General features: G+C 56.2%; 2 protein-coding genes across 2 annotated transcripts; one reads left to right on the forward strand and one right to left on the reverse strand.

Annotated features, from left to right (window-relative positions):
• Positions 1-5: 5 nt before the first annotated feature.
• uaY-6 (Positive regulator of purine utilization) lies at positions 6-2,381 on the reverse strand (the record flags this gene model as incomplete). The annotated part of the gene is made up of 6 exons (XM_066153560.1): positions 6-1,059; positions 1,113-1,727; positions 1,778-1,999; positions 2,052-2,152; positions 2,229-2,248; positions 2,312-2,381. The coding sequence occupies 6 exons, from the start codon at positions 2,379-2,381 to the stop codon at positions 6-8; spliced, it is 2,082 nt and encodes a 693-aa protein (XP_066006895.1).
• Positions 2,382-8,151: 5,770 nt separating this feature from the next.
• On the forward strand, positions 8,152-11,208 carry uaY-5 (Positive regulator of purine utilization; the record flags this gene model as incomplete). Its single annotated transcript, XM_032037312.2, has 4 exons — positions 8,152-8,340; positions 8,434-8,938; positions 8,995-9,736; positions 9,801-11,208. 4 exons carry the CDS (start codon positions 8,152-8,154, stop codon positions 11,206-11,208), a joined length of 2,844 nt encoding a protein of 947 aa, XP_031884059.2.
• Between the last annotated feature and the right edge of the window lie 1,166 nt (positions 11,209-12,374).

Here is a 12,374-nt window from a genome sequence, read left to right on the forward strand (position 1 = left end):
ATATCTCATCTAGGGGGGCCGCCTGGGCCAGGCTGGCCCCCAGGCATCATCTGACCCGAGCCATCACCAACCCACCTGTACTGCATCATTGGATGTTGCCCAGGCTGTGGCATCATGCCCGGGATCTGCATTTGCGGGTGTGTCATGAGCACCTGCGGATGAGGGTGAGGCGGGTGAGTAGGATGTTGCGGCTGCGGCGGCTGCGGCGGCGACGGGCCGGGAGGCATCTGTTGGTGCTGCTGATGTTGATGGTGCTGCTGTTGCGGCTGCTGATCTCTCATTTGTCGTCGGACTTGTAGCCACGAGAACAACTCCGATGATATACTTTCAAACCCATCCTTCAAAGATGAAGCGATATCAAACCTCTCGGAGAATTTCCCGAGCGTCTCCACAACTTGTTGTAAGCATCGTATGCTCCTATCTACGTTATCCTCGCCACCCATTTGACGGTGTGGTAAAGGAGGAGGAGGTGCTGTCCCTGGGCGTGTGATGGGCGGTATGATGCGCTGTTCAGAGAGCAGAAGTTCGCGGGCAGCGCTGAAGACAGTGAAGAACTGCATTGCCACGAAATAGACCTTGAGCGCATCAAGGGAGGTGTAGAAAGCTGGGTTGACGGAGTTATGGGCGACAGCATGAATGGTGTTCATGTATGCAATCGCGTGTTCGAAGATCAGCTTTCGGGCGTAGTCGGTTAGGTGAGGAGAGCGATCACTAGGCGCGAGGCAATAGACGTAGCTATGCCTCAGCTCCAGCTCAAATAACTCCCGAATGCCAGCCGGAAGACTGTCCTTCTCGGGCAGGTTTTCGTGCCACTCTCTCATCTCGAGGCACATTTGCCAGATGAAAGAAGCAGGATCGGGGAGCGGCGCTGAGTCTCCCTGGTGCAGGGTTTGATACCACTCCGACTGAACCCGTCTGAGCTGGAACAGAAGCAGCGCCGGATCGGCAGACTGAGTTCCAGTGATGGCCCCGGATGGTGGTGCCGAGGGGCTCGGGTACTCTACGTTCACTGAATCGTCTGTGAACGAGAACGATCGGGCGCGGCTCATACTGATTGTTCTACGCTCAATGTCAGAAAGTATTACAAAGAACAAAATGGAGGAAAAACAAACCTGTCAAGCGCGTACACACAGTAAAACATTCTCCTTCTTAAATCTTGGGCGTTTTTGTCGGGAACCTGCAGCTGAGGCGGGTCCTGGTGAAATCCCAAATCAACTACTGCCCTGCTTGCGAATCCAATCAGATACCAGCTGTCAAAGTGAGCCGGGTCCAGCATAGAATACTGCGTGAAGAGAATGAGGGATGAGATTTGTGTTGGGTAACCGGGCATCAGCGCCTTATCGGCAAACGGCAATGCTCGAGCGACAAAGTCAAGGCCACAGCGATAGCACTCGTCGTCTTTGTTTCTGCTTTGGGCGGAGTAGCCGATCGCCAGGACCATGTACAGCAACCAGTAGTCGGAGTCCTGAAGCTTTTCTTTCACTCTCTCGTCTTGTTGATAGAACGCGTCCAAAACGTTGAAAACATGGTCCCTGGGGAAGCAGGGAAACAGGGCATGAACGTTGTTCATGTAGTAGTCGATGGTGGCCGCGGCGTCCGTTCTCGTTGGGAAACTGTCTTCCGTCGGATCAGGAACTTTGTCGTTAGTCGCTGCCGCCAACACCAAGCGAGCAAACGTCATGTTGCTGAGGGATGGCTCAAAGTCACGGGTTGTTGCGTTGACCGAGCTGTCAGGTGTCAGTGAGGAAGACGAAGCAGAGCTATGGGACCATCTTACAGAAAGCCAAAATCGGATACAAGGGCGTTCACATCAGACTCTTCTCTACTACGTGCGGCTTTTCGGTGGATGGCAGCTCGGATGTTGGCTAATGAGTCTTTGCGATCGGCCGGAGGAGCAGCTTCGTCGTTAATATGATTGCTGACCGAAGCCTTCCGATTTTGAGCGAACTTTAAGCGCTTCTCCAACTTCTCGATTCGCAGTTCCAATGCGGCGACGTAGCTGCGATTCATCAGCGATCTATGCCTTGATGAAGGCTCTCTGAAAAGCGTACCTCCTCTCTTTGCCTCGGGCAAACTGGTCATTAGCACTGGAGCACTCATTCTCACGGCCAGCCTTCTCACAGGCGGTGCAAGCTGGGAGCTTGCCATCACACTAGAATAGCAAACCTATTCATCAGCATTTCCTCTTTGATACGTCAGGCTGGGCAGCTGAGGAGGATCCAATGTACCTTGACCTTTGCGGCTCGACCTGTGGGGCAATGTTAGCTCTGCATGAGGTAGAAGCAGTCAGCCGCGCGAACATGGTACTCACATCGCGAACACGCTGAGACGGGCCGCGACACCCGCAACAACGGGTTATCTGAGAAACTTGATCGCGGCATTGGGAGCGATGAGATGCGACGGGGTGCGAGGTGCCGTGCCTCGACGCCGCACTACAGAGATAGTTGTCGACTGCAAGCCGTTGAGTTACCCACGCGGTTATGATATCGACCTCCGGAGAGCTGCAGACGGAATGAATGGCGATAAGGGCGGTGCCAGATATATCTAGTATGACGTCGGTGATTAACGTTGGGAAAGGGGCCGGGGTGAGCAAAGATGATGAAGTCGGGACGAGATGAACGTAAGCGGGCAGAAGGCCGGGTTTGTCGTCGGACTTTGGAGGTCCAGACAAGGCTGCAGCGTGGGTAGCAGAGCCCGGAGCCCGGTAGTGAACAGGTCGTCAGATTGCAAGCGCCAGGTCGCGCGTATGCTGCAGTGGCGCGTCGGCTGTCGGATGGTTCTGGAGCTGGAGCTGAAGCTTAAACCGCTTGGATGCGTCCGGCAGGTAGGTCACTGTTGCAGTGGTGATGCGATTAAGAGGCGGCTAGAAGCTTTGCGGCTGTTGGGAAGCAGCACGAAGCGTTGGTAGGTATCTCGCAGTCAGGGAGTGATCTGCAGCGCAGAAGTGCAGCAGATGCGTGACGAAGCGCAGCAGGAGTGCGAGAGCGAGGGGGTTGAGCTCCAGGTCAGCCGCTCCAGACGAGACGGCGCGCGAGTCGTTCACCCTTGCAAGCGGATGGGTAATAGATAGCAGCAGTGCCGCCTGTCTGGCTGTCCCTCTGTACGTATTCGTATACCGTCTGCGAAGTTAGGGGGATGTAGACTGCAAGAAGACACGGAATTCGCAAATCGGTATTCCGCGGGGTTGTACTGGTCGCAAGCAACGGCGCAGTCTCGAGGTAGGTCTGGTCTTGGGCTTTGGAGAGGAGGGATCGACGGCACAGTCGAGTTCGACACGACTCTTCCCCTCTCTTGTGCGACTGCCAGGTTGTTGCAACACCGTCTTTACCCCGCCTGGGCTCCGTTCACATACCTACTTTGTATGTACGGATGTACCTGCGGGATACTCAGCACTCAGTGCCCTGGAAAGCAGCTGCTCCGTGCTGGGGCAGGGAGGTACAAAGTGACTTGACGACGACGCTTGCAAGCCTCCCCTGCCCCTTGCCCTCTTTTTCCCAAGATAAAGCCCGCCCCGGGTCCCTTCCCCTGGGCCACTGCCACTCACGTCCTGCTGAATATCGAAAATTGGCCTGCATCATGCCGGGGTTCTGACTTTTTGGCAAGTCTTGTGCGCGGATGTGCCCGTCGGGAGCGCCGACATGGAAGATTTCATCGAGGCATACGACGTAATTTCAAGCCGATAAACGCAATACGCAGTAGTTTGGGGTCAAAAATAGCAGACGAACTATCGCTCAGGGCAACACACGACAACCTTGAGAAGGCGAGGAAGCATCGCAGAATCAATCAGAAGACGTCCTGCGCCAGAAAGGAGGGTGCCTGTCGTGGTGATAAGGTTCTGCTCGGGCCCGTCTCACATCCAAGACGGCCTCCTTGTCAGTTGGGCGCGACCTTGGAGTCCTTGACCTTGACCGAGACCGTCCATGTCGGCTGTCGAGGGCTGTGATAGGCACATGTTGGGCCAACAGAGGCGTTTTGATGGCGCGAGTCCCTCTGGCTGGCCCCACGCTTCTTTTCGTTGATCAGATGACTTGCCGTCTTGCGCAATGCACAGCATCGATACTGCGGGATGCCGCAAACTCAGGCACCGTCTTCAGCTTTTCTCGGCTCGGGGCCACCGTCTGGCATCCCCTGTTGTTCCCTTTTGACCTTGGAAGCCATTTTCGAGATAGACGAGAGCGAGCGTCGTTCAAAGTACGGCGGGTACATCGGACTCCGTCAAACGTTCAGTGCCTGCTGGGGGTTAGGTGGTCTCGTCTCTGGCGCTGAGTGCCAAGGTACCTGGGTGCGAATCACCAAATCGGGAATAGCGCCCACAGGTGACTCGGGACGAACAAGACGGGGGACGGAGACCGGAGACCAGGGCACAATGGACGTGGACGCGGACGCAGGCGCGGACGTACGTACTGTAGACGTAGGCGCAGGCGCAGACGCAGACGCGAGGGTACGTGGAGCTCGCGAATGTGTAGATAAGAGTAGCGGCTCATTCATCGGCAGACGAACAATAAACCAGCGGCGAAGGGCGAAGTGACTCAGTTTGCGCCAACCGTGGCGGTGGAGAGGCCAGACCAGAGCCAGACAGCCACGCGCCGCATGGCAGGTCAAACAAGGTGATATTTTTCTTCGTGCAGGTTCGATGAGACAATCTGAAGGTGCGGTGCGGTGCGTTGCCGGTGCGGTGCCGTGGGCATGGAGCAAATTCCCCTCGCCGAGACTGGATGGCAGAAGAAGTGGGAGTCTGGGAGAAGCAAAAGAAGGGCCGTGGGATCCCCTTCCCCCACTCTGAAAGGGAAGGGGTCGAAGGGGTCCAGTCCAGCAGAATTCTAGGAGCTGAGTTGCGAGGGTATCGTTTGCGTTCCTGGGTTGCGTGATGCAGGGCCCTTCGCTGCTTGGTGTCCCACAAGGCGAAAAATTCTGACAGCTTCGCTGTTTATTTCTGTGATAAACTGGAGCGGCATTGACAGACGATGGTGATCGCGATATTGAATAAAGTGCGTGGTGCTGCGTTAGCATGGATGATACTACTCAGGGCCTTGATGGACGAGTATGGATGGCTGTCAAAAGTGACAAGCGCAGTCCGGTCCGTCCGTACGAAGTACTATTCGTATACCGAACAGCGCAGGGCGTTCTGAAAAACTGAAAATTGAGTGCAGTCCAGACCGGCGAATGCCAAAGCATGAAGCGCATGCGTCAGGCAGTTGGGTTCGTGGTAGCGCTAACAGAGATCGATGCAGGGCTTGTCCAGAAGAGGCTTGCTCAGCGCCGGGAATCCTTCGAAATGAGGTTTAGGGCGGGGTAGAGGGACAGAGCCGCGAGGGCAATCGAGCAAGGAGCGTTGTGATGGACAGACAGCGGTGTGATGTGGACGTGGGGAGGGCGAGGGTCGAGGGTCGTTTAGTCATGGCTCCGTCATGAGCGGCACTTTCGGCCGTTGATGTTTTCCATCGTATCGTGCCGTGTCTGTTTGGACTTGTTTCTCTTGATTGATTCGTGCTGTTGTTCAAAAATAACAATAAATTGTCGTCTGTGTGTTGAGCGGTCGCGATCTGGACGATCGATGGTTGACTCTCGGCTCGGATGATGTGACGAGGCCTGGGCCTGGACGTGGGCATGGCGCGGAATGGTATGGTATGGCATGGCATGGCATGGCATGGCATGGCATGGCCTGGCCTGGCGAGCCTGGGACGAGGACGAGGGCAGAATGAAAACCATGGGGAAATTCTGCCGGCTCGGTTATCCGCCAGGCCGATCGCGCATGGAGGCAGCAGCAGCAGCAGCACCGAATCACCGATAAAGGGTTGCTGCTGAGGGAAATGACCAAGGGCTGCAAAAGCAGGTGAGTCGTGTCGTGTCGTGTCGTGTCGCGGTACTGCGTAAGGTACCTTGGACTGACTGCCCGGTTGGTTAGTCAGTCACAGCTCGCACTTGGACCTGGACTTGCACGTGTGCGAAAGGACAGGTGATTGCCAGGACTCAGGAGGTGATGCGACTGCGTGTGTCCCGTCTCCTGTTTCCCGCATCTGCTACGCTTTCCTCTCCTGCCTCCTTTCCCGAGTCGCATCTGCTTCAGTGTTCCTTCCCGTTCTCAAGTCTGTGTCGCCGTGGAAAGAACAGGAGCTCGCTCAGACAGTGTGCTGCACCTGCTGCAAGAGGTGGCCCAGGGATGTGAGGTCTGCGTGGAGACACACGGCGAATCAGAACTTCGGATGGTCGGGAACGCGGGCAATGGAAAGAAAGAACGCACTGAGGAAGGAAAAGGTGGGGCCAGGCCTGCCGCTTCCTAGGGCAGCCAGCAGGTGCAGAAGCAGGAGCAGCAGGAGCAGCAGGAGCAGCAGGAGCAGCAGGAGCATGATCCCGTCATGATGGAAAGCACAAGCACAGGCACAGGCACAGCCAGGAGCAGGAGCAGGAGCTCTCCAAATGGCAACTTCGACTCGAGTAAGGCGGCCGCAGGAGGAAAGGGGGGGAAACGGGGGAAGCTGCTTTCCATTTCTGAGGTGTTCTTCCGAGCGCCGCAAACTTGATTACCATCCATGGATCTCTGTCTGGTCTTTACCGAACCGAAGTAGACACAACTCTCGGGTAAGTTGCTCATGGATGTTCCCTCTTTCTCTCTTCTCTGGCTATTGTGAGCCTGTGAGAGCAGCCCCAAACACCTTCATGCCACTCTGGATTCGCAGACGCCTTTCCACAAAATGTCCGTCCTTGGGCCTTCCCTCCCTTGGCAATATCCCATCTTCCAAGCTCCAGGGAAGAGCCCCCTGGGTAGGGCTACCAGTGGCGCTTGTACCATCCGGAGTAGTGCATATTGTCCACATTAATCTGTGATCACTGATAGGCACTCTATGGAATGTTCCCTGGGGGCGGCGGCGTCTTGTTCGACTCCGTTTTCACCCACAACTTACCTTGGTAGGGTCAAGTAATAAGGTACTTGGCGAGAAGAGACTGACTGACTGACAGCCAGCGCCCGTACTCTACTATGTATGCATGTACGGTGTCAAAGTACGATACGGATACCTACATTGCACTTCAAATGGAGTCCCGCCCACCTGCCGTGCGCAGTGTTACTGTTCCAGCGTCCAACGTCTCCCGTCAAGGCCAGGTGCCAGGCCAAGGAAAGCCGTCCCTTTTTTTCTTCCAGAAGGAACAGCGCTGTCGTCCCGTCTTAATGTTACTGTTAAGATCTCCACTGCAATGGTTCTGAAACGCCCCTACTGGCCCTTGGTACCTGTGAACCTTGCCCGTCGCCTTGCCCGATTCCAACATGCCGTGATTAGCGAATCAGCACCCCGTCCTCTGGTGGACTTCGGGGGCTATTCTCCAGCATTTGCGTCTTAAGAGGTACATTATGGCCCGCCGTGATCATCGCTGTCACGGAGGTATCTTTTTTTCCCGGCAGCCACATGCCCCACTGCCTCCTGCACCAGGACAGGCACCTAGCACCACCACTGCCGCCAGCGCCCCCAACCATGCACGCCGCACGACAACTGCGCCCGACCGTCACTCACTGTGAGTACGGAGTAAGGTAAGGTAAGGCATGGGCTGAGGTGTGGTGTAGGTACCCAAGTCGATGTACCTTTTTGGCGTGCGAGCTGACTGCCAGTGACTGCCCTGCCCGCTGGCCTGCGGATCGCGGTCGGCGGGCGTGCGGGCGGACGACCTTGCGAGTGAGTACTTGGACTTGGACTTGGACCTCCAAAGTGGGACCTTCATCGTCCCTTTCGTCTCCCATGCTCGACGCCTCTGACCAAACAATCGACCACCGCCGAGTCCACGCGACGAAGAACGCCCCTCTTATCCTCTCCCCTCGCGCGAATAGCTTCGAGCCCGTTCTTCCGAGACACTGGCCAAAGACGAGAACCCGTTGTCAAACCATGAGACGTACTGCCTCGACCTGTACCCGATCGAACCCCTCATCTACCACCATCTCCGCCTCGTGAACCATTTGCCGTCGCCCGCCAACTGCATCTCTCTTCTGGTCCCCGGACTCTCCAGATCTTCCTCGCTCCTCCTAAGCATCGTGGAGAGCAGCACCGCCTCTTCCGGCTCTCGCGACTTCTTCAGACCCTTCACGACATCTAAGCTGGGGATTCTCCTCAGCTACTAGCCCGGCCGATGGATGCCGCCGCCGTCTTTCGCCATGGCCTGGGCAACATGAACAACATGAACATGATGGCGCGAAACCCGCCCTACCATCACCATCCTCCCCCGCCGCCTCCGCCTCACGCCTACCACCACCAGCAGATCCGTGGTCCGCCGCCTAGTCGTGGCGACGACCACGACGGCGATGGTCCTTCGAATCGCATTGCCCATACTCTCACCGCTTGCTGTCGCTGCCGTCAGGTGTGTACACCGTCCTCGCCCTGTTTTGGCCCCCACCATGTGATACCAGGAGTGTCCTCCCTTTGACCCGTGTTGACCTCTCCTCCTCTGTAGCGCAAAACTAGATGCGATCCGACCTTACCTCGTTGCCTTCCGTGCGAACGTGCAGGCTCCGTATGCGAGTATTTCGACACTACCAAGGGAAAGAAGATCAACCGCAACTATGTCATCAAGCTTCAGGAGAAGGTGCGCGCCCTCGAGGCGGAACTGCGCCAGTACACCGACGAAGACGACGAGTTCTCCCACATCGACGAGGACATGGTGCGCCCTGGTGGTTTGGTGAAGCTGAACGATACCGATGAAACGCCTCGATACCTGGGCCCAAGCAGTGGCATTGCCATGACCCGATTGCTTGTCCAGGGCGCGAAGCTCTTCACTGATTCAAAGAGAATATCCGAGTTGATCCCAGAAGTACGCGCGAGAAGAATGACGCGCATGCAGTCAATCGTCATGACAAGGGACCGCAAGAAGAGCTATCCAATGGTCAGCGCGCACCCAGCTGCTGCTCTGCCTACACGACCTGTTGCGAACAAGCTGGTGGACGTTTTCTGCCAACGATGTAAGCTCCTTGCCGCGTATCCTAACTTTTCACCTCCTAACGTATGTCTCGTACAGCCCAAGTATTCTGGCCCACACTGCACGAGAAACAGTTCCTGGAAGACCTCGAGGCCGTATTTGCGGGTGACCAGGATCCCTACAAGAATCTAATTGTCCGCATGGTGTTCGCAATCAGTCTACAGAAGCTGGATCCGCAGTATGCCGGACTGGCAGACAGTTACTACCTCGCGGCTATGGAGCACTTTGAGGCGGTCGTTTGTCCAAAGGACCTCAAGTCGTTGCAGAGTCTGGCCCTGATCGGCCAGTACTCGTTGCTGACTCCGACGAGGACCGCCGTGTACTACATGGTTGGCTTGGCAGCTCGCATCTGTCAAGCAGAGGGCCTCACCGACGAGAAGACCATTGCTCAGGGGGGCCTACTGGACCCCCTGACCCTCGATATGCGCCGTCGTCTTGCCTACATTGTCACTTCAATGGAGGCAGGACTGGCACACAGCATGGGCCGGCCCAACGGGTTCTCCAAAGTAGACGACCGTATGGACGTTGAGCCCTTCGCTACTGTCGACGACGAGTACATCACTTCCGAAGGTCTTCTTCAGGGGCCACCAAGCGAGAACAAACTTGTCGCCCTGCACTTTTTCAAAATGCGCATGGAGCAAGCCGAGATTAGGAGAGTTCTGTACGAGAAGAAACGGGAGGAACCGAGAGACGAGAATCACCCTTGGTTTGCCAAGATGGAGCGCGAAATTCAAGGCTGGATCGACTCGTCGCCCCAAAACCCGGCTTGGTGCAGGCCATGGTAAGTTTATCATCGCGACTGCACGATAAATCCATTGCGGACACAGCTAATCGCACAGTCCCAGGTTCACCGGAAGATATCATCAGATGCGCATCTTCCTCTACCGCCCGTCACCGCAAGTCCCCAGGCCGTCAGCTCGAGCCGCGTCTATCTGCTTCGAGGGAGCTTCGTACATTATCAACCTTTCAAAGCAGCAGATGGAGAAGGCAGCTGTCGACATCACATGGGTCTTCTTACTGAACCTCTACATGTCTCTCAACACCCTGCTGTGGACGATCTCGTATCCCGAAATCCGGCAGGCTCACACAAGAGAAGAAGTCGAGGAGCTAAGCGACCAGACGCTCGATATTCTCGAGCAATGTACGGAGCGCTGGCCAGGCACTGCTCAAGCTGTCCAACTTTACTCTATCTTTGCCAAGGCGTGCTTGCAGAGCTACGAAGCCAGAGACACGCCCGTCTTGCAATCCTCAAGCACCTTCACCACTCCCCCGTCCATGTTTGACGGCGATTCGCCGCAAGGCTCAGAGAACTCGGCATCTACGGCACCCTCGGCAGCCCCGACGTTTAAGGTCAACCCGCCCCACAACCCTCCTCAATTTGGGTTCGTCTTCGACGCAACCCCGGAGTCCATGAACACATTCCAGTGGGACAACAGCTTCCCGCCCCCTCAGCCGACTTTCCGCTCAAATTCTATCTGGGGCAACCCGACCGCCGACTCCATGGGCCGCCGATTCTCGGCGTATCCTCCTGATTCACCCATGCCGGACGATGCAACTCCGCCGGCGACAACCACGCCTGGTTATACTTCCTCATCGCCGCCGAGTACCATTGGCAACGCGCTGCCGACGCCGCCGGAGTCATTCGGACCTATGAGCCAGCCGATCGGGACGCCAACAAATTCAAGCTCAACCATCTCGCCGCCACCCATGAGCACACCTGGGCCAATGGGCACACCGGGACCCATGAGCACGCCGGGAGGAATGGGAACTCCCGCAATGCACTCATCCCCTCTAATTCTTCAACAAGGCACACCGAATATGGTGCAGCACAGCACAAACATGTCTCCACCGCCGCCGCCGCACCCGGGACAGCGGGGGCCGGCCTTTGGCATGCCGCCGACCTCAGCACCCCCGCAGCGGCCGCTGCCGTCTTACAATCCAGTCAACGACTGGTTTAACCCGCCACCACCATTCATCAACCCCGACGCCTTTAGCTCCATGAGCAACAGCTTCTTCGGCGACTCCCTCCAGGTCAACGGGTTCAATCACCAGAATCCTGGCCTCGGCCTTGATCATCTCGGCGGCGGCCAGCCCTTCAACTGGTCGCAGGAGCGCCAGGGCAGTCTCAGCCAACAGCAGCAGATGGAGTTGATGAACGTCCTCGAGAACGAGGGCATGAGCGATATTGATGCCCTTCTCAACATGGGCATGAACGGCACCGCCGGGCCCGCGGCCAACTGGCCCCAAGCATGAAAGTAACGTATAGATAACAGAGAAAACGCAAACACAAACACAAACACACAGTAGGAGTTTTGGGGTTGCGGAGAAGACTTTGGACACATTCTGGTTATGGAGGCGGCATTTCTTTTTGGGCATGGGTGCGTTGCGTGTGTGTATATATACCACGGAGTCAAACATCGGGTGGGGAGATCTATGTTGGCATGCGGACGGTGGTCGCAGCGATGCGCCTCCGCCGGGTATTTGAAGATATTGATAATGGTTTCAACCAGCACTGTCCGAGTCGTCGTCAAATCTAGACTGAACCAGACCAATCATCGTCATTTTCTTGAACCTGCAAAGTTTTGCGAGGAGTTCCGGTCGTCGTCGTTGCTGTTGGAGTCCTCGAGTTTCTCAGCGGCCCGAAAGTCGGAAGTATACAATCGATTAGTAAAAGTCCTCGCGCATGGTAGTACGATCACGACATCACGAGAACCATCAATTGGGAAAGAAGACATTCATTCGGATGTACTAGTCTACCTGTATCCTGCCTCCTTTCCCTCCTGGTGGCGAGCCAGCATCCTCCGCCACGAAAGCCTTGGTTGCCAGTGTCTATAGACTGGCCGGAGAAACCTTCCAATAGCTGTTCCTCCACGAATAACCGCCCCCTTCCTTTGTGTCATGTCGATCGAGGTATTTGGTGAATGGGTGCCTTTGGTGTCTACCGCAACCGGCGCCTGAACCGGAAGTCCTGGGTTAGACAGAGGCGATAATATGCAAACCTGGAAGCTGATGAGGACATGCTTGTATGGCATGGTGCCAGATCTGACCTCCAATAGTTGGCCACGAAGGCCGGGTGAGCATAGTGAACTTGAGTAGTCGACAAGACTGAAGGTGCCATCCGGCAAATAGGCAGTTTTTTGTTGTTCTGTCTTGACCATGGCGCAACGCTGATGTTTGGTGACGAATGCCCCTCCATTCGGTGATGACCACGAACATGTTTGCGGCCGCTCTCGGCACTGGACTGAGAGCGGGACGCGGTGTTGCGGTTGTGAGATGATGTACATGAAACGAAGCACGAGGACATGTCGCTGGAGGCCGGGGAGATCTCAGGCTATGGTGCCAGGTGTCGTTGTGCATCAGAGAGCGTGCGCTGGGCAGTTTTACGTCGGCCGGGACAGAAAAGAGGGAAGCGAGGCATA

The sequence above is a fragment of the Colletotrichum fructicola genome (genome assembly GCF_000319635.2).
Source record: "Colletotrichum fructicola Nara gc5 chromosome Unknown KSG_Nara_v1_contig11, whole genome shotgun sequence".
Taxonomy (NCBI): domain Eukaryota; kingdom Fungi; phylum Ascomycota; class Sordariomycetes; order Glomerellales; family Glomerellaceae; genus Colletotrichum; species Colletotrichum fructicola.